The sequence below is a fragment of the Notothenia rossii genome (assembly GCF_949606895.1).
Source record: "Notothenia rossii genome assembly, contig: scaffold_61, whole genome shotgun sequence".
Classification (NCBI taxonomy): Eukaryota; Metazoa; Chordata; class Actinopteri; order Perciformes; family Nototheniidae; genus Notothenia; species Notothenia rossii.
In genome coordinates this window covers 307,750-330,617 of record NW_027639460.1, presented here as the reverse complement: position 1 = coordinate 330,617, position 22,868 = coordinate 307,750, and the positions used below count along the sequence as shown (strand labels likewise).

General features: G+C 39.1%; 1 protein-coding gene and 1 gene segment (V, D, J or C); both read left to right on the top strand.

Annotated features, from left to right (window-relative positions):
• The first annotated feature begins 6,336 nt into the window (after positions 1 to 6,336).
• Positions 6,337 to 9,984, top strand: LOC307027815 (M1-specific T cell receptor beta chain-like). The segment is given in 5 exons: positions 6,337 to 6,693; positions 7,929 to 8,276; positions 8,678 to 8,701; positions 9,510 to 9,616; positions 9,705 to 9,984.
• Positions 9,985 to 17,500: 7,516 nt separating this feature from the next.
• Positions 17,501 to 20,887, top strand: LOC307027830 (nuclear factor 7, ovary-like; the record flags this gene model as incomplete). Its single annotated transcript, XM_079696180.1, has 2 exons — positions 17,501 to 17,508; positions 19,544 to 20,887. The coding sequence occupies 2 exons, from the start codon at positions 17,501 to 17,503 to the stop codon at positions 20,364 to 20,366; spliced, it is 831 nt and encodes a 276-aa protein (XP_079552306.1). The 3' UTR covers positions 20,367 to 20,887.
• Positions 20,888 to 22,868: the final 1,981 nt, after the last annotated feature.

The following is a 22,868-nucleotide window of genomic DNA, read 5'->3' as shown; positions in this document are numbered from 1 at the left end:
CAGAATTGTCCCCATTTTGTCTTTAATAATTAGTAACATTAGATATTTTTGATGAGATATGGACCGCAAAACAAAGAATTTCCCTGGTTTTCATTTTTAAAATCAAGTCAGCGAATGCAAGTAGCCTTAGCTTATTTTGTTATGAGATGTGAATTACTGTTCAATTTAGTTGATGTAATAATCGTTTGGTTTCTTTTACATTAGAAACAAGTTACAATTTTCGAAAGGTCTTGTGTTTTTTTCGGGGGGGAGGCCCTTTTTCCAGTTTAGAGCAACAGCCCCTCCAAATGTCTGTGCACGTCCCTGGGCAAAACATGAACTCACCATAAACCTGTTGGCACAAACGGCTAAGTATTTCCTTAGTGATGTGAAAGTGTGCTTATGTCAACGACAGAAAATGTAAAAAAAAAGTCTAAAGAGGACAGAAGTAGAATATTAAAACTTCAGGCAACCGTTGGGGACAGGATAACCGTTAAGTCAATAAACCGTTAATGTACCACAAAACTAATCGACCCCAAACAGTAACGTTCAATGGTTTAGATCACTTTTAATTAACATTAGTTGGGATACACATAGGCTACTGTAATATATCTAATTAAATCTGTAAGAAACAAAATAGCAGCTAGTACAAAGACAAGGAGGAAGTCTGAAGTCCACTGTTGGCTAGCCCAACGTTAGCCTCTTAACCGTTAGCTTAGCATTATCAATTCGAATGTAGTTAGCTTAGCCAAACATAATTAGCTTATGAAAGAACCCAAAGTCAACACATTAACTCACAAATTACATATTAGCACAAGCTGCAAAGTGTTTAGTGAGGTGACGTTGTGATTTCGAGTAAATGATAAAACATTTTAAAGAGTCCTGAGAAGTAGAATATTAAAATATAATACAACAGTTGGTGTTAGAACCGTTGATGAGTCCAAAAACCGTTATTTCCACAAAACGAAGGGACACCAACACGGTAACGTTAGCTAGCTTAGATTACAGTTTAATAAACGTTAGTAAAGATACACTGGGCTACCGTCAACTAAGCAGTTACCTCTGGGAGCATCATAAAAGCAGCCTACCAAAAAAAGCAAAATAGCCTCTTCCCTGAAGTTCACTGTTGAACTAAAGCTATCCCAACGTCAGACTAACTGTTAGCTAAACTACCAGAGTAAGTCAAAAACCATTAGTTAGCTTAGCCAAACATTGCTAGCCGGCTAAGGGCACAACTCACAATATGTCTGTTAGCATAAGCAGCAGTTGCTTACCTTTGTGAAGTGAAGATTCAGAGAGAAATGCACCTAGAGTCCGAAGCAGCCAAAATCATGACAGAAAAATTCGGTGTTGGTGTGAAGAACATCCTCCAAAACAAACAAATGGACTCCTGAAGCAGCTTGGAGACGGTAGTAACATAATTCTTTCCTGTAAAGTTGTCTAAAGTTTTTAGTATTTCGCAAATAACTTTGGTGTTTCAGACGGTGGGAATTTCGTGTATCCACCTTCAACACCGCTGAAAACAGTGTGTGTGGGGGGGGGGGCGGGCATTGCTAGATTAGAAGAGCGGTGTAATTAAGTGTCGAAATCTCAAATGGACCAGAACATGAAAGAAAAGTCAAGCTGTACCTGAAACCCCACAAACCTAAGGAGTTCATATAAGTGAGCAGGTGTCAGTGTGGTAAAGATCTCTGGTCTTATTCAGTATTTTAGTCCGACTGACCTTCATCTGTGTCAATCTCTGCTTTAGTATCTGTTATTTTTTTATTTTTTTTATTCTGTGTGACAGGATCAAAGTGTTGTGAAGAGATTGTCATACACTGACCTCTTCAGGGTTCATGAGGGATTACACTTAGAATACAAATACAAATCACCTTGAGCTTTTCAAAAATCAGGATGTGTCAAAGTCAATATTTACTACAGAGGAAAAAAAGACCATCGCTATTAAGCAGTGATTTGGTCAGCCAGCAGTCCAAACACCAACATTATTACTAATAATTCACGTCACTCCAACCTTACAAACGTTTCCAATACATTTTCTGTAAATCAACTTATTGATTATTGGATTTTTAGCTATACTAAATTTTGGCTTGCTTGATTTTTAATTGAACATTTTACATGTACACTGAGATAAGGCTGAATAAGCTGCAATTCATATTTACATAATACTGTATGGACATCTGTAGAACAACATCACATCTCACAATTAAGAATATATAAAACAAATATAACCAATGTTTGCACAACACACATTTTAAAAGAGTAAATATACTATCATGATTTAATGTAATGCAATGTTTAACTTAAAGTGTTGTGTAGGGAGCAAATATTAAATACAAATACCAACAAGTCAATTCAGAAGGACATATTTGAGTCCCCTAAAATTAGTTGGCATGTTTCAGATTCACGTTTTAAACACAAAATAAATCAACTTAAGTACTTGATAAAAAAATATGTGTATAACTTATTATTTGTTAGTGAGGAATAAATTGCTTTCATGTCACTCTGAGACATTGTTCACATTGCTCTTTTTAAGGCAGAAAAAGGATCCACGACCAAAGCCTCACATCTGTGTGTGTGTCTCAGTGAAGTGTCTCTGACGCTGCAGGATGAAGAGGTGGGCAGCAGAGACGTCCCTCCCTCTGAACACCAACACCTCTCTCCCTTCTCCTTCCTCCCTCTTCTTTTCTTAGCTGTCACAGAAATAGCAGCAGTAGAGACACACACACACACACACACTCGCACCACACAGAGAGATGGAGGCTGAGATATGGAGGCGCTGGGGGGAGGGAGGGGGGAGAGAAGCAGAGAGACTTCAGGTTTTTGTCTGATGCTTTTTCACCGTGGGGACAGGGGGCCACGGTGATACAATCCTATAGAGCCGCTGTACAAAAACCTCCTCCGTGAACAGCCCCTGTGTTCCTGCTGCAGGCTCCCTGTGGGGGGGGGCAGGACGGATATCAAGGGTTCAAACTCACTGCACACTTTGGCAGTAAAAACACAACACATGTGGACAACATCTGCAGAAGAAATCGTTTTTAAATGATCTTATTATTTATATGTGGAGCATTTGGATGCCTCTCTTTCTCGTCTCGACAGAAACCTTGAACTTTATGACATTATGAATCCTGTCCTGCATGTCTGAGCCTTCCTCCTCCTATGGATTATCACTCTGAGTCTCAACGGGCTGATTCTGGAGAGTTTGGAGACTTTTTGGTCGAGGAGACTCTCAGTGTGACTCTGGAACTGAAGCTTACTTTGGAAAGGGAACGAAAGTCACAGTTTTAGGTAAGTAGCTTCTCTCCCTGCTTCAGTGTCATGCTACAAACGTAACATCGTTTTAATGTTGCTGTGAAAGTGAAGGAAAATACTGTTGTTGTGAAAGAGTCTATATATTGACCTGAAGGGAGAACACTGTGAGCTACACTGATCCTGCTTACTTTGGACAAGGAACCAAACTCACCGTTTTAGGTAAATATTCACTTTTACTCTACTATAAAATCGACATTGCTTTAAAGACTCAACAGAAGTATCGGTGAAAAAAAGACGAAGATAGTTTTGGTAGAGAAAGACCAGAGAGTTTCATGCTCAGTGTTTCTGCACTGTGACAATGCAAACGAGGCTTACTTTGGGAAAGGAACCAAACTGACGGTTTTGGGTAAGTCGATGATCGCTCAAATGTAACTAACTAAATGTGTAAAGCTTTATGTGGTGCGTGAAGACACTTAATACGTGAAGTTGTGCTCAGAGCTTTTTGATATCAAGCTTCAGCTCTGTGCCAATAACGAAGCCTATTTCGGACAGGGAACCAAACTGACTGTCCTCGGTGAGTAAGAGCTCTGCGTTTATTCTCATTAATTCACCTGCAAGAGAAATGAAACGTGCTAAAGCAGGGATGTTTTTACAGCGTTAACAAAACATAAAACTGTTTTTCTCAACAACCAGACTAGTGTGGAGAAAATGTTGGTTTTAGGATTTAAAATAAAATCCAATAAAGTAGGTTTAAAAGCAACTAAAAGCAACATTTAAAAAAAAAAGCAGAGTGCAGTTTTGAGCACGGATCAGGTTCACTGTGAATGGTGTGGGTGAAGCTTACTTCGGTGGAGGAACTAAGCTAACTGTTTTAGGTAAGAAATCTTTTTTTTTTAAAGAAATGTCAAACACTTAAGTCTCGTTTAAGATTTTTGTTCTGAAATGTTAAGCCTTATTTCGTCCAAGGAACAAACTGACTTTGTAAGTTAACATAAAGTCTAACGGGGTGGTAACAGAAATGACTGTAATGCATTCAACGTGTTAAAACAGGCTGTGGTAATAAAATAAAGTTATTATAATAGACACAAAAAGCAGAGTGTCGAGCGGTTTTAGACACTGACCAGGTTCACTGTGACTCTGGTGGTGCTTCAGAGGCTTACTTCGGTGGAGGGACTAAGCTAACGGTTTTAGGTAAGACTCAACACAAATTCTAGTAACAAATAGTTCGTCTTAAGTTATAGCTTACTATTTGTGGTTTTTAAGCTTAAATATTAACATAAAAACCGACTGCTCTAGTAACATAAAGTCAAAACGGGTTATTGAGAGGTTCCTAAAATAATATTGTAAAGAAAACCGGCTGCAGTTGTCGGTGAAAAGGTACGTTGCATTTATTACAAAACTAAAAGCAACGTTTCTAAATAAAAGCAGCAGGTCGTGCAGTTTTAGACACGGATCAGGTTCACTGTGACTGTTGCTTCAGAGGCTTACTTCGGTGGAGGAACTAAGCTAACCGTTTTAGGTAAGAAATGACATTTAAAAAAGGTTACTGTGTCCAAAAGTGTAGCTCAAATCGTTTTGTTCTTTGGCTTAAACACGAACGGAAAACATCATTTCAGTCGAGAAACCAACGTCTACTCATATCAATTCTTATAGCATTGTTTTGAGAGGTTTGTCTTAAACTCCTTGTAAAGAAAATAGGCTGTGGTTTGAAAAGCAAGTGGCATTTGTTATGAAAAAATGTTTTTAAAGTAACGCAGCATGTGGAGCAGTTTTAGACACTGATCGGGTTCACTGTGACTCAGAGCTCAGAGGCTTACTTCGGTGGAGGAACTAAGCTAACAGTTCTCGGTAAGAACATGTTAAAACTTTATTAAATATTTGTCAGTTTTACTTGAATTTAGTTTACATTTGTTCCGTATCTTTGCACTGTGACAATGCAAACAAGGCTTTCTTTGGGGTGAAGGAAGTCAAGACTGGTTTTCCATTTTCCTTTGCAAAGCTTTGTTTCAGGATCGATTCTTAAGGAAACGTAATGTAATTCTGTTAATAGATCATTAAATAGTGTTAAGATATGATGTTGTGAAGACGTTTCTGACACTGTAAAGAAACTCTAACGTTCGAAACAGACTAGTCACCAATGTGTTATATACTACTAGATCAAATAAACAAAACATATCCACAGAAAGCATGGACAGGTGATAAAAAGCGACAACAAGTCCAGAAGGTTTGGACTTTGTTGCAAAATATAAAATGTTTGCATGACAGAGAGAGACTAAAGTAGTTATTAAGTGAAAGAGAGTGAGACCGAGGCAGCAGGGAGAGTTTTTGTGACAGTGGAAAGTCTCTGTGCTCATACTCCGAGGCTTACTTTGGAGCTGGGACTAAACTCACTGTTTTAGGTAAGAAACGCTGCAGGAGAAACGTCTCTCAGAGCATGAGGAATACTTTATTTGCTGAAAGAAAGTAAGACAAATGTAAAAAATATGTTTTAAAACTTGTCTTTGGTCGTAGGAAATGAAGTATTCTGCTTTTAAAAAGTGCGAAAAGACGTTATGGTGGAAGTTTGTGCCACGCTGTCTTTGTTGAGCAGTAAAACAGCACAGCGGTAAATTTCCTGGCTGAGCTCCAGATTATTTCTCTCACAGCGACTTCTGATCAGCTCTGAGTTCAGTCAGGAGCTTTCTCTGGAGCTAAACTCACCGTTTTAGAGGATATATAACAACTAGTCAGCACCCAGTTGTTTCTTACTTTCAGGCTGTAAAAATAACTTAAATCAGGAACTAAACGATGTCAAGTTAAATGAAGTATCTATTGTACTTGAATGTGTGCATAATGGTTTAACTAACTGGGAAAACAGCGCAGACAGTAGCGAGGCTTCAGCGCAGCAGTTTTCCTGAAGCCTTGTTTCAGTGTGAACAACTACGACCCTGCTTACTTTGGCAGAGGCACCAAACTCACAGTGCTGGGTAAGAACTATTATAAAAATCTTTCATATTCATGTTTATTATCTGGGCTTTTCTTAACTAAAACCTGAGTATTATAGTTCAGGGTTGTTTTAATGTCTTGTTTGCTAATGTTCTGCAGCAGCATTGTGTTTCTTTGAGTCAAAGCGGCAAAAGAAAATGTAAAAATGTGAGATAAATCTACTTCCTCTTACAAAGATGAATTAAGAAGAAGATTTTTCAGCTTTAAAAGTGGGTTTTAGACATTTTCTCAGTTACTAAACAGATGGATAATGTAGATTTCCCTTCCATGCATCAAAACGTGAAAGAAAATGGAGTCTATAAGTAAGGTCATGTAATATAATGATGTACTGCTCAGTGTAGAACCTAAAAAAGCCCCAAAAACAATCAAAAGTTGGAGTTAAATTCAGCCGCTGTCAGTTTTTAACATGTGAGTCAGCGATGTGCTCCGGCTCTTACCCTGCTGAATTTGGAGAAGGAACCAAACTAACTGTACTTGGTAAGATTACTTTATATGTAATTAATAGTGGAAAGCGTATTTTGCTATAAAAAACAACCGAAAAATAAGTGTTATTTTAGACGTTGGCAGTTTTTGACATGTCAGTGAGCGGTGTGCTCAAACGCATATCCTGCTGAATTTGGAGAAGGAACTAAACTAACTGTACTTGGTAAGATCTCTGCAATAACTTTAAGAAACAACAACATTTACGTGAAGAAAATCTAAGTTTGATTCTGCAACCTGTCGGGTTTTATGTGACATTTCTGTTCAGTGTCTCTTTGTCTTCTTGCATTAAGATTTTGTATCTAATGCGCAGCTTTCATTTTGTGATTTCTGTCCATGTGCATCTGTTTTATAATCGTTAGTGCGATAGAGACTTCTTAATATCTGAAGCTGTTGGATTGTTAAGCACCTGCCCAAAGACTGCACATAGAATCAGCCGTTAGCTAAATCTGAAACCTGTTATTCCTGTTTGTTTAATAATGCATTTACAACATTCTCTGCAACATTTAGCTTATTGTATTTATTTGTTGACATGTAAGATAAGATAAGATGAACCTTTATTAATCCCCGAGGGGAAATTCAGTTGTTCAAAGCAGCAACAGGGTAAGCGTGAAAAAACAGGACAGCAAAGATTCACACAGATTAATCAAATCCAAAATAAATAAAATCAAGAAAAAAATTAAAAGACTATGAAATAGGAGATGAGTAAAAATAAGAGTAAAATAACTGTCAGCATATTTATATATTAGGTCATCTAAGTTATAAAGTACGTATATAGTTAATATGTATATTGTTGACTTCATCCGGATCAATTGCACATCGGTGATAATCTTGCATTATTCTATTCTTTTTTTAATTTGTTTTATTGTTTTATATATTTATGTTGCATTGTTGGAGGAGCTTAGGACTTAGAGATTAGATTGTCATATCACTGAAGCTACTGTTCATATGAAGCCTTTGAAACTTGAGTAAATGGGGTTTTCTATTTTCTATTCTGTTTTGACATCATGTATGAGGGTTTTCACTCTGTGGCTCTAAGTATGCTTTTATTGTCTCGTGCTTTTACATTCCTTTCTTCTTGTCCTATCGGTTTGGTCTAAATGTATTTACGCTGCTTTTTTATATTGATGTACAGCACTTGGGTCAACTCTGTTGTTTTTAAATGTGCCATAGAAATGAAGTTGGATTGGAATAAAGTCATCATTTCATTACTTTTTCCTTTGTCTCTGCAGAACCAGGCCATGATGTCTCTGTACCGACAGTCACAGTGTTCCCTCCGCCTGCAAAGGAGTGCAGGAACCAGAAAGACCGTAAGAGGAAGAAGACCCTGGTGTGTGTGGCCAGCGGATTCTACCCGGACCACGTCAGTGTGTCCTGGCAGGTGGGCGAGGGGGCCGTCAGCAGCGGGGTGGCCACCGACAGCAGCGCCCTGCGGGAAGGCAACACCTACAGGATCAGCAGCAGGCTGAGGGTCTCGGCCTCAGACTGGTTCACACCGGACCGGAAGTTCACCTGCAGGGTCAGCTTCTTCAACGGGTCACAAACCAGCCACCATGAAGGCTGGGTGGAGGGGGTCCAAGGTGAGGCATTCAAGTACTAAAAGGAATGAGTTTTTAGTATAAGGACATCCTCTGTCCCGTCCAATCAGACGGAGAATGAAGCGGTATACAAACAGTTTGATCCCAGCAGCTATTTGCACAAATTAACAAATCATAGGAGCGTCACACAGATGCCTATTTATTTATTTATCTAGGCCTAATTATGAATTTTGAATGTCCATGTTTGTACTAGTGTTTTTCTTTTTAAACGTTTTAAAATATTTTGAGATTAGACGGAGCAGGGTGTACTTTTATTAGAGATGTGTCTGTGTTTGTTTTTAGAGTGTGTCAGGATGGATCCCTTGTCTTTTTATCTGCAAACTAAATCTACCTACGGGTACAAATAAAGAACCTGAACCTAATCCATGTTGTTCTTCTTTCAGGTACGCAGGTAGCCATGACCAGAGGTAAATATACTGTAGCTCATTCAGTGCTTTCAGAAACACAAATATACAAGTGCGTCACTTTGTGTGTTAAGAGTGGTGGGGGCATCAGGGGGTCACATCGTTACAAAAAGATCTCATATGGTCTTCAACAATATAAGGCAATGTGATGGGGGGTGGGGGGTGTTTGAGGTCAGAGTACATGGTTACTAAGATCAGGGGAAAACAGGAAACTCAACAAACAAACTCAAAAGGAATAAATGAGAGGTTAAATCCTTTTGTAACTAATGCACACTGACTGGTTTGGATTCTTTTAAGTGAACATATCGACATTATATTTGTTGTGTTGAGTATCTTTTTTGATCAGTTTAATGTAAGAAATATTCAAAGTTACTGATCAGTGCATGCATGAGTGAGCCGGGGGGGGGAGGGGGGGGATTCTTTGAAGTTGAGGACATTTCACATTTATTCATTCTTTAGTAACATTGCATTTTACGTCTTCCTATTTTAGGCACATTTCTTAAAGCTTTTTAATTTGTAAGTCAACATTTCTTGGTGCAATCTTTTTACAAGTTGTTTTTTATTGTTGAAGTTTTTAATTGTTCCTGTGAGGGTCTAAGGACAGAGAGTCCGTACACACTTTAAATCCTGCTGAGATAAACGTGAAATCTTTGTGAGGAATAAAATGTGATTGATTGTACTCGTGAAAAAATAAGCCTTTTCTCCAAAAGTGTAAATGACACACATGCAGTAGGCTAGTACTCATGTATAATATCAACCATAGTGATGACATCTCTTCTTCATGTCTCTAAATATCTAAATGTTCCTTCAGAGAAATACCTGAAGACGACCCAGGCGGCCAAACTGTCGTACGTTGTGTTCATCGTGAAGAGCAGCGTGTACGGCGCCGGCGTGGCCTTCCTGCTGTGGAGGCTGCAGGTGGGTTCACTTCTGAATGAATCAAACAGGCTTTCCATTACGTGAATGAATGTAACTTAAAAACACTCCTCCTGTCTGTGTGCTGCAGGGATCAGCGGGGAAGCAGAACAACTGAGAGCCGAGGCCGGAGAAAGTAGATCCAGGGCATCAGTAATGCTTCTGTAAATCAAACGGTGTGAGAACATTGAAGTGATATAACCACAGGTCTGTCTGTCTGCATGCCTTTCTTCCCCTTCAACCCATATTCCTGTTAAAGCTAAATATGACATTGAAATACTTCAACATTATAAATTGTTCTTATACTGATTCTGTGTTTGTGTATCGCTTGTTCGCTTAATTTTCTTCTCAATAAAAACTCTTTCATCCAACCAATCATGAGCTTTCATTTCTCTACAAGACTGTTATTACATGGCTCTCATTAAGGCGCACCATGAAGTGACATGTTGCTGAAATCACAATATGGACCAGTGCGATATACAAATGGCAGGTAGCACAATGTACACACATATAGTAGGAGCACAGAAACAGTGTTCAAATTCTGCTTTTACAGATTTATTTTGGATGTGCGTACCTGGCAAAGGAATGTTATGAGTGTCAAAGGAATGTTTTAATGTAAATACATTCGCACAATAAAAGCTAAATATGTGTTTGTTACGTCCCAACTAGGGGAAGAGGAAAGCAACATACACCGGTTGGAATTTGTAATAATTATAAATAGTTTTATTGTATAACAGATAGAGAAGAATGGAAGGCCTGAACAAACAAAAGAGCCAAAAGGGCGTGGGTTTCAACGGGCAACCAACAAAGGAAGGACTCTAATAACGGAGCCTACTTACAAACAAAGAAATAGGTACTAAAGAAATAAATAGCAACAAAACAACCCATTAGCAAAAATACCATTTTTAATGAAGTAATTTGAAGATACAGACTTAAAAAACAATCACACCATGAAAATTGTTTATATTTATCAATAATAATGAGTTATAATTAAATAATTATCAAACCTTCCACGATCATGTCTCATATTGCAATAAAAACAATTGCAATGCGTACTTTGTTCCAGTGTTCATGAAGTTTGTAGTGGCAATTTCTTATGTTACTTTATATGGTAAAGCCAAATGATTATATTATGCTTAGAAATTGTATTGGAGCAACTCAACCTGTTGAACCACAAGGGAGCATCCCGCCAAGGTCGTACCTGAAGAATGCGGCCCTCCCTAAGGGAGGATTGTAAGATAATAGTTTTCTGTAGTTGTCTTATCTTTTACTTCCTGCACAGCAATCAGTCCTCTATAAAACACACACACACATTATACCCTGTGTGCACTCCTGCAGACTACTCCATACTCTGTGAGACATGTACCTTCGAGGCGCCTCGAATAAAGAACTTAAAAGACAACGCTGCCTGCTTTCACCAGTTTATTATTGATTACTCTCATTGTACATCTTTACAGTATTGACGAGTTTAGAATATCCACGACAAATTTCCAGAGGGTAAAACGTTATTTATATTCAGTGTATCTCTAAACAGGTATGCGTAATGTCATAACGGTGGATTTAAATACACAAAATAACACAGATACTTTCGGCAGTTGACCTAAATGATTGATTTGATATAAACGTCTCTCACTGATCGTCACTTTTTCCACAGAAGTATTTTTAGCTGCTCGCCTCTTTTCTGAGAAGTCGCTCGTCTCTCGGCGACATCAGGTGGAAACATCTCATCTGGTCTGAGAGGGGACTAACTCCAGTGACATTTGATCATATGTCATTGTTTGTTTTATTTATACATTTTAAGGAGTTCATCTGACATTATTCAAGTTGATGAAGTGAAGTTGGTGAGACTCTACGGACAAACAAGAAAGTTTATCTGTGCAATGGTCAATATTAAGATTAATTTGAAGGTTGAAATAATATAATAAGAATATTTCTGACAAAATGTTCACCAAACAAATTGCTTCCACTACAGATATAAGTAACACTGCATACAAGCTGATATTTTGGGCTATTTCTCTTCAAAATCCACATTTAGGAGTTTATTTGATTAACTTTGTCTATTTGTGTCAGCAGATTTCTCCTAAATTCACCAAAGGTTAGCATCACATAATGCCTCATTAGCATATTTAAACATCACATGTCAGAAAACTTGTATCATAAAAAATAATGGTGGCAACGTCAGTAATGAAGTGGGGAAGGTTCATGGTGATGATATCTAAAGCGGTTTACATTCTCTCGATAAACAAATACGTTTTTCATTCAGTTCAAACAGTGTCAGTATGACAGGAAGTGTGTGTGCGTGTGTGTGTGTGTGTGTGTGTGTGTGTGTGTGTGTGTGTGTGTGTGTGTGTGTGTGTGTGTGTGTGTGTGTGTGTGTGTGTGTGTGTGTGTGTGTGTGTGCGGTGCAGCAGGTGGAGGTGTTGTTGTGCAGAGAGCAGAGACAGGAAGTGGTCACAGAGCAGCAGATCTGAAACCTCCGTCTGCAGGAACACACAGCTGCACTTCCTGTGTAACTGAACACACACAGCTCCATCAGGCTGCTTTAGAAAACAGCTGTTCATGTCCTCTGCTGCACACATATGTAGGTTATTATATAGAGCACGTTTAAAAGCACAAGTTAAAGTGAGCAGCACGACATCCTGTAGATCACATGTGTCAAACTTAAGGCCCGGGGGCCAAATCAGGCCCTTGGTGGATTTAATTTTGGCCCGCAGGATAATTTCTAATTCCTATTAGATCTGGCCCGCCGGTATATTGCACGCACACCTTCACTCCATCCTGAGGGTCTCCTCAGCTCAGAGCCTGAGCCCAAACATTGATGACCTTGCACCCAAGATGAGATGCCAAGTATCTGAACTAGCATCACAGAGCAGCACACTGAGTTTAATGGATGTTTCCTTCTGCACTTTCTCTCTCACGACAACAGGGCATGTTTGGTTTCTCTTTGAGGGAAATAGTTTTGTTGAAGCTGTTGTTGGCCTGTGGGAAAATGTAATCATAAGAAATGACTCTGGAAAAGCTGCAGATAGAGCCATAAGAAATGAATGAACTGATTATTTAATGTTTAATGTTGTTTTTATAGGCAATCATTTAAGCTTTGTTAGTTCCAGGTTTAATATGTACAATAAGTTCATTTCAATAAGTTCTGCAATAAACATTGAACCAGTCCGGCCCTCCACTAGTACCCATTTTTTTATTTTGGCCCACTGTATATTTGAGTTCGACTCTCCTGCTCTAGGGAGTCAAATGAAATAAAAAAACAGAAACATGTTGGATACATGTATGAAGAATTAAATCATAATATAAAATACTAGAATGTTAAAAGCACTAAGAGGAAACAAAATCCCAAAATATATAGGTTTTAATTTATTTGGTAGAGAATGAGAGGATGCAGATTCAACTCTAAAGTATGACTGAATGCGTCTCTAATCAATAGTAGTGGAGGAAGTATTAACGTTTTTTACTCGAGTAAACGGTAGTATAATTACTCTGCTACAAATTGAAGTGTGCAAGTAACTCAAGTTATATAAATAAAAAGTAGTGTTGTAGGTCTCGGTGAAGGTGGTCTTGACTACAACACTAGTAAAAAGTGTTTGCCTCTGATATTAGTAGTGTAGAAGTATAAAGTAGCAGCAGAAGTGAGCAGTGTGAAGAATACCCGACTAAATACTTAGTTACTTTTCAACCTGTAAATATAGACTTTGTCAGTTAAAACCACAACACACAAACGTTCTATTTTCTCCGAGTGTTTCTTTAAAAAAACATCCGAGTGATCACTGGAGTCACAAACAGGAAAGTGTGTGTGTGTGTGTGTGTGTGTGTGTGTGTGTGTGTGTGTGTGTGTGTGTGTGTGTGTGTGTGTGTGTGTGTGAACTCAACAGAAACTGGTCTAACATCTGTCAGCTGATCATCCTCTCGCTGCTGCAAATACTCATCTTTAGTCCTTTATGATCTGCTTTCATCATCCAAGTTCACCTTAAGATCCCTCTCATCACATAAACAATAAAGCCTCCAACAACACCAAACTTACCTTTATATATACACATAAATATATCTATATATAAAACTAATACGTGCTGTTTTACAAGTAGCTTCTAAGTGACATGAAGTGTTTTTCAAACTTGTCCTGAAACCTTGGTAAGAAATACGTTTTTGAAAGTGTCTTTTGATATTTTACGAATAACATATCTGCAAACAAATAGTATCAAAAACATGCTCACGTCATGCCATGTGTAATATGAACGTATATGAACTGTCTTTTTTGTTATTTGATCTGTGGTAACATGTGGAAGTAAAGTCTTACCTTACCAAAGCTTCTGTTGGTTGATAGATCCTCAAACTATGAGCTTTTTAATGAATGAAAAACAGCCTGAACGCTCTGAGAGAAATTCATTTGTCCATTTAATCATCAGTGTGCCTCACCAGCTGCCTGATGGTCCTGACACACCTGGAGGTGAGGAAACACACCTGAGCTGCTGATGATCTGAGGAGAGGACTTTCATAGTGGAAAAACTCTGCTACAAGTCAAAGTACTGCATTTTAAATCCAACTTAAGTCATGTGCAAAAGTTTTAGCTTCAGAATAAATGTAATGTACCAAGTGTGCTAATTACCGAATAACATATAGGATTTTTTTTATATTAAAAATATTAATTTACCTTAAGTATAGCCTATAACATCATTCATTAGTTGACTTTTAGAGTTTTTATGAATCAATATTTTAAACAATATTTCCCTTTGTCTTAATAATAATAATAATTACAAAGTAGCAGGAATTGGAGAATACTCAAGTACCTCAAAAGTGTACTTAAGTTCAGTACCTAATAAAATTAAAATACTCTCCACCATGGCTGATATAAATATATAAAAAGGAGAACATGCGAGAGAAAAACATGGCATAAAAACATATAATACATTAAAACACCAGCATGCGTCAGTAAATACACTTGAAATATATTAAGGTAAGTCATGTAATGTAAACGTTAGCAAGTATATAACTTACTTTGTGACGTTGAGCGCCCCCTTGTGTTGCCAACAGGAACATCACGCCACACATGAACACAAACCAGCAGGAGTTTTTATCAAAATATTATTTTATAATCAAATAATTACATAAAAATAAAACATCACGGAGAAAATACAAGCCGTTATCAGTGAAACTTCAAAAAGAGCAGTGGTCAAAACAACAGACAGCTGGGAGGGAATACATGTAATAGTTCTCTAGAAAACAGAGAACATGCGGAGTGAATAACTTATTTCAGAGAGGAGGAAAGTTTCAACAGACTTTTACATTTACACACATTTAATTTAAAGCCACATTTTGTTATTTAATCATTAAAAATGTATGTCCTGCCGAGGGTTTTGCACCTACGTATATGAGACTCTATTTAATGAAATACCAGATTTATGAATGGGACAGTATATTTGGGAAGAATAAAAACAAGGAAGATGATGATTGTGCAAACTGTGATATAAATACTATGTGACTCCAAATAACGAATAAAAAAAAGAAAATATACGTTTTTTTATAGTCAGTGTTTTTGCAGCAGTGCACGAACAGACTCCCTGAACTTTGAAAACAGTAATCCGTCCTTTCTTCTCCTCATGTGATCCGCGTTAGCTGCAGATAGCAGTGTTTCGTTAAGTCCCTTTTGGCAGAAGTTCAGTGTTTTTAAAAAGCAGTCCTCCTCTTCATCCCCCAGTGTTTCACAAAATGTTATTGTTTAAGGCTTCTGTGGTCAGAAAGATAGAATATGTTGACCTATTTGATTTGTTGTGTTTGGGTAATTTGCCTCCCATTGTGAATGTGTTTGTAGATTAGAATGACATTGGTTAGGGGTATAAATAGTGGATTGTCCTATGGGGAGGGGCTTAACATGTTTAAATCCCTGGCCACAAGTGATTTGGGAGTTAGTCTGACGGAGGCTGTATAGCGGAGAGTTGTATGTCCTCGACCTATACATATATTGAGGTTTTGTTTTCTTGATGTAAATCCTTGTTACTTTGCGTTTTTCAGCATTGTGGGCTGTTAATAAAAGCACCTAAGGACCATTTTTGCGACTGGCCATCCCCCTTCTGACACCATATGTTACAAAAAGGTTGATGGAAAAAACTAGGGATTAAATAAACTGGCTAGAGTCACAAAAAACCTACTACCAAATATCTCGCCTGATTGTTGGCACTTGACAATCACCTTCACTGAATTTTACTCAGGTGTAACTAAAGTCTGGTTTAAGGGTTATTTATATTTAACATCATTAATCCAAATCTGTAAAGTAACTAAAATAAATGTAATGGAGTAAAAATACCAGATTAACTTTAAAAAAGCCCTCAGGATTATAAAAGACCCCCATCGCAGTCTGCTGCCGTCTGGCAGGCGGTACCGCAGCATCCGGACCAAAACCACCAGACTCAGGGACAGCTTCATCCCACAGGCCATAAGACTATTAAACACCTGAACTTTAAAACAACATCCATAACATTCACCCGGCTGCTACTTAGAAATTACTGATCTAATACTGTATATCATATTCCAATCACTTGTATATAGACCCTTATTGCACTATTTCACTTTTTACTATTTTTCTTTTTGTATTTATTTGCACTATCTTTTCTTTCTGTGTATCTGTTTTATTGTGTTGCACTGTTGGAGGAGCCTGTGATCCAAAGGGGGGGGGGGGGGGGGGTAGGACACGTTCGATTCCTGTTTTGGATTATGGAGTGAGAGTGTGTTGGTTTCCAAGCTGCAGTGTTCCTCTTCTGGCTCGGGGGAGAGAAGCCCAGAAATTCCTGAGAACCTGCCCCCGAGTCTGTCCCTCAGCCAGTCACGATCTTCGGAGGTGTGCTCTCTTGTAAGCGGGTTAAATGAGCTATTGGTTGGAGGAAATAGCTTGGCTTCTTCCAGAGACAGGGGGTGTCAGTGCAGCTGAAATTGTGGATGGCAAAGATGGCTAATGCAGCCGCATGACATTTCCATTCTCCACGTGGGCATTCAAATTTTGTGGAGAGAATTCCCTCTTCTCTTGTAGATACCTTTGGTGGTGGGATTGTTTTATTATTTAAAATATCATTTTTGCATCAAAATATTAATATAAAGATATTTAGAATATTAAAATACAATAACAATAGGTGTGTCCTATGTAGCAAGTGTAGTTATTTTACCCAGGCAGCATTGATTGTGAGTGATTTGGTCACTTGACCTGGAAGGTGTTGAAGCAATATGCTCATTTTCCAATAAAAATATTAATATAAAAATATTTAGAGTATTAAAATGCAATAAACAGAGGTGTGTCCTATGCAGTAAGTGTAGTTCTTTAACCCAGCATTGATTTTGAGTGATTAGGTCACATGACCTGGAAGGTATTGATCAATATGCTCACTTTCCCATACAAATATGAATATAAAAATATATGGGAGTATTAAAATGGAATAAAAAGAGGTGTGTCCTATTCAGCCAGAGTATTTCTTTGACCCAGCGCTGATTTTGGGTGAATCGGTCACATGACCTGGAAGTTATTGAAGAAATAAGCTAATTTTTCCATCAAATTATTAATATAAAATATTTAAAATATTAAATTGCAATAAAAAGAGGTGTGTCCTATGCAGCCAGTGTAGTTCTTTGACCCAGCATTGATTTTGAGTGATTAGGTCACAAGAGGGGAGCACATAACACTAATGTTAAATACATGAGTTATTTAAACATCATGTCATCCAGGAATAAAGCAAGATTATACATCTATGATTTCAAGGATATGTTAGATCATGATGAATGGATACCTTTATAATATATGGACACATCTGTTTTATTTCTTGATATCTTTAATAATAACTTGTGTTTATTAATAATGTATTTCTTTAACAATATCAGTAGATTTTATTTGAAAGGAACATGAAGATGTGAGGCAGGATAAAAGTTGAAGGAAAATCATGTGACAGCTGATGATGTCAAACTGGTTTGACTGAACAGCCTGTTGATATGTTCCACCCTACTTTGACTCAAATACAACAACCATTTCCTTCTTGAATGTATTTTTTGAGCTTTTGACGATATAAAACACCAAGAAAGATGAGATTTAAAATAAAAATAATGTATTTAACCTCTTTCTTCAACATATCTCTAGGTAGGTAGGTAGGTAGGTAGGTAGGTAGGTAGGTAGGTAGGTAGGTAGGTAGGGAAGTAGGAGGTAGGTAGGTAGAATGGGAGGGATGAACCCCTCTTTAATGGTCACACATGCAGAGCACACAGCACACACAGTGAAATGTGTTCTTTGCTTTTAACCCATCCGAGTCCCAGGAGCAGTGGTCCCATATATTCATGTACCTCAACAACTCTTGTATTTCCTCTGCAGAGATGCATCAGTAAATCAGTAAATGCTTCTGTACATGTTGAATACCTGCAGTCTGTATCTCTTTACACGTTGTAGTTATAAAGTTGAAAAGCGTCTGGACTCAGAGATGATCATTCATGTTGTACAGTGGAAAGCTGTTGTGAAGCAGATCAACAGGCTGCGCAGCTTTAGTCTCAGAGCTGGAAGATGGATTATGTTGAGTGAGTGACAGGCCGTACAATGACTGTTGTGCAGTGTGTGGATCAAAGACAAAGTTCACACAGAGGTTCAGAGGTATTTGATCTGAGCATTTCATTGGAGCTCCTCGTCACGTTGAAGGTTTATGGAAAGTGTTCCTGTCTAACAACATGCATGTCTGAACTACTCTCTCTCTCTCAGTGCTCTGGCTCTGTGTCTAATATTGTTTAACTTTGTTTTGTGTGCACTCAAGTTACTGCTACAATAACACTACATAAAGTGATTTAACAGTATTTTCAGGAGACATGTTATTTATGTTTAGAGGCTGAAAACACAAACTAAGATAATGAGAAATCTGTATTTTCTTTAAAGAATTTGAGGCTAAATACATTTAACTTTCGTTTCCTGAAAATCCAGTTTTTAAAAACCTTTTACTCTCCTATTTATACATTCTAAATATATGTAAGACTTGAACTAAACATGCATTGTTGTTTCAAAAACAACTAGATCAGGGGTTTTCAAAGTGTGGGTAGGTGAGCCTCCCCTCAGAGAACAAAAGAACAGCCTTGCCACCCCTCCCAATTATTATTGCTGTTATTATTATTATTATTATTATTGTTGTTGTTGCTATAATGCAGGGGCATTCAATTGCATTTCAAAGAGGTCCAGTAAGAGAAAATGTAATTAAATGCTCTGTTTTCGCTGTCTACCTTCCGCCATTTGAAATTACTCCGACTGTTTCTCTCCTCTTGTCGTGTCTCTGTGTTTGAATCTATCGTGCTGACCGCACCGATTTGATTGGCTGAGTAGCGTCACCTCCTTAAAACATTAAACAATAACTTTTTTAAACCTTTTTATTTTGATGTTTTAAACACATTGTATAAAACTCCCCCACTACTTGGACTATTCCTTGCACCCCTCTAGAATAAGCCCGAATGGTCTCAACCATATTGCATCAGTAACTTGCACTTGTTATTATAACAAGATCGCAAGGACGCTGGTAGCGATCGGAAAATTGAGTGTTGTTCAGTTTGTGTGTTGTGGAACATGCGTGTCCGTGCATGAAAATATACCACACACCCAATTACAATTGCATGTTCAATTCACTACCCTAGAAGTTAATACAGTTGTTAAAGTTGGAACAGCCTGTGGACAGCCGTTCTTCTTTGCATGTCAGTCGCCGACACCTTCTTACAGAGGACAGGCACATCTAGCTGCAGCACGACCCGTAGCCTATAATATTTCTGCACGCCGTGTTCTCAAGACATTTTTTTTTTTAACATTTTCAACATGGTGGATAAATCCTTATATGCTCCCGGTAACACACTGAACGTCAACTTTGCCTCCTTATTACACTCACCCCTACTTTAGTGGGAACAATGAGTCTGCGTCTTTGATGCACACAGGAATAAACGCAGATCATACTCTGGCTGCAGCCTTGACCGGTACTTGCTTTTGAAGAGCATTCAGGAGCACATCTCCTCTCTGTCACACAGTATCTCTGCTGTTGAAGAAGAGCTGCAGAAAGACAACGGGCCCTTCCTCAGCAGTTATAAAGCCACTCAGAGCAGAGCCAGAGTCCAGAGCTCACTGTCAGACCCACAGCTGCTCTCAGGAGCGCTGACAGATGTGGCCAAACACCTGGGCAACCTGTCCTTCAGAGTCTGGGAGAAGATGAAGGAGCAGGTCCACTTCAGTCCTGTCATTCTGGACCCAAACACTGCAGCCAGCAGTCTCTATCTGTCTGATGATCTGACCAGTGTGAGACATGGAGACAAAGATCAGCAGCTTCCTGATAATCCAGAGAGATTCACTCACTATGCTACTGTTCTGGGCTCTGAGGGCTTCAGCTCAGGGAAACACAGCTGGGAGGTGGAGGTGGGAGATCATCCTGATTGGAATATAGGTTTGGCTAAAGAGTCAGCTGACAGGAAGGGAGATATAGGTGCCTCACCAAAATATGGATTCTGGTGTTTAACACATCGCAGTGGAAAATACTCTAATGGTGCTGGTGAGACTGTCAGAGTGGAGAAGAATCTCCAGAGGATCAGAGTCCAGCTGGACTATGACAGGGGGGAGGTGTCCTTCTACGACCCTGAACACATGACTCCCATCTGCACTCTCAGAGACACTTTCACTGAGAAACTCTTCCCATTGTTCAGTATTAGAGAAGCTGTTGATGCTAAAACTGCTGATATCAAAATCTGTCAAAGTGAGATTCCTCTGTGATGCTCAGGAGTGTTGGTTCAGACTTTATTCTGACTTCACTCTCCGTCTACATCTCTTTGAAATAATCAAGATAAAAAACAACAGATGATAATCAGAATTTAATTGTAGTCTATTAAATGTCTTAATGTTCAAAAAATGTGATCATGTTTTAATTATACCTCATTCACACCAACGGTGTTTCAGGGCCGGTTCGGAGCTGGAGCTTGAAAAGCACCGGGTTTTCCTGTTCACACCGCAGCGGAGCAGCCTCTTAGCTCCAGAATCCGGTTCATTTCAAGCACCAAAAAAGTGTCCGGCTAGAGCAAAAGCACCACATACGTTACGCTTACGTCGAGGCGGGGGCAGGGGCAGGGGCGGGATCAACTCCTGAACAACAACAAAAAGCCAGCATTGTATCCAGTTTGTACACAACGATGGAGAAACTTAACAAGCAGCAGTGGTCCACTGAAGAGACCAGCTACCTACTGGGAATCTGGTCTTCCGAAGAGGTGCAGAGGAAGCTGGAGCACAATCGGCCATTGTTGTTGTTGTTGTTGATGTCAGCTGTTAGGGGTTTCCGCGCGGTTTGGCTTCATGAAGCAGGCACGCAAACGGTTACGTCATGACGCAAACTATGACGCAATGACGCAGCACCAGTCGGACTCTGGGCAGTGTGAAAAGAGCCGGGGCTAAACCGAAGAGCCGGTTCTGAACCTGAAAAGCTCCAGCACGGAGCTTGAACCGGAGTTGCGTTGGTGTGAATGAGGTATTACATCTCCCTGTGTCACATTTTTTCTCTCCAAAACATAGAAGTGAAGAAGTGTGGGCCCACAGCTGAGAGGAGATACAGAAAGGCTGGCCCAGTGTCCTCTGCCATGGCGGGGAGATAGAAAGTCTTCAGGTTCAAATCAGAGACAGTGATCATACGGCTGTCTTGCATCTTTAGATAAAGAAGTGTATTGCTTGCCCTGTCTACACTTGGAAAGAGAGAGGCAGTGTTTCAGCATTGATGATGAAATATAACGTACATTTTGATCCCCTCTTCTCCTCCAAGATCCAACAATCTTTCAGGGTCAGACATCCAGTGCTTGAATTGGGCCGGTACTCACCGGTACGCAGTACCGGCACTTCTGATTTTTACCCATGTGGTACCGGCATTTTACTGAGTACCGGCACCCGCCGGCAATATACGTATATATTGTAAACGCAACGCAGCGCAAATGTGGGTCTGACTCTGCCTCACAGAGGGTGACTGGCTGTCTACATGACGTGGCCTGCCGACATTGCCACTTTCATACAGATCATACTAATGCCCTCGATTGGTCTCTGTGTGTCATTCAAGCTCGGGAGGGTGTGTGTTGGTGTATGTGTGGCGCGAGCGAGCGAGAAAGCGCGCGCACCGGTTACGTGTATTGTTGTTAGCATCTGGTGCTAGCTAGCTGCGCTAACGGATATAAGGAGCTGTTTCAACAACAAGGTGGAGGGAGAGTCCTTTGCTGTCAGACTGAGAGGCTGAAACTACAGCTCTGGTGAGGTAAATGACTCTCTGAGTCTTTAGATAGTTAACTTAGTTTAAGTTATCTCAGTGGGTCTCAAACGGTTCGGTCACCATTTATGTAAACACATATTTCCATTTGAGGGGGTAGTGATTAGTAAAATATGCATGAATAGTACAAACAAAATGTTAACTAGGTGAAAAAAGGTAAGATAAACTTGTTGAGAGCTAAAACTAGTCTTTGCTGTTGCCTCAAAGAGGAGCAGGGGGGAGAGGAGGGAGACAGGAGAGGCCGATTCAGGAGCCCAGACACACTCACAACTATAAATGAACCAAAAACAAATAAATAAACAAGTTTCAATGTTTTTTCATATTGGATATTGTATGTTATTGGTTATGGCCATGTACTTATGATTTTATGATTATTTAAATGTATACATTTTTATTTCATATGGGTGTAGTTTCTTTATTTCCCCCTCAAAATGCACCAGATTGATGCATTTAAGTCCAACATTTAAAAAAAAATCTCACCGGGGGAGCATGCCCCCGGACCCCCCTATAGGATTTGAGGCCCGGCCCCACTGTTCCCAAATAGATTTGCAATTTTTTTTAAATAGTAACCCATCTCCATATGTTTCTTTTGGGGTAGTAGATTTAAACTAGAGGGCTATCACTTTGTGCAGCAACGCTACTGACAAATAAATCCAGCAAAATGGCACAAAAAACTGGTAGTGGCCTCAGGGACGAGGAGTCATTTAACCAGCCAGTAGGAGTCAAGCTTTACTTTCTTTTATATCCATAAAGAAAAAGTAAATCTGTTTACAGTTGTTTCATTATGGATGTTGAGAGGTATCCATATATCTCTTCATTTTGCTCTCAAAGTGCACCAGATTGATGCATCTAACTTCAATATTTTAAAAAAAATGTTCCCGGGGGAGCATGCCCCCGGGCCCCCCTAGACTAGAGGGTGTCAGGTCCACTCCCCACTTATAAAAATAGCACTTTACCACTGCACCCCCTCTAATCTC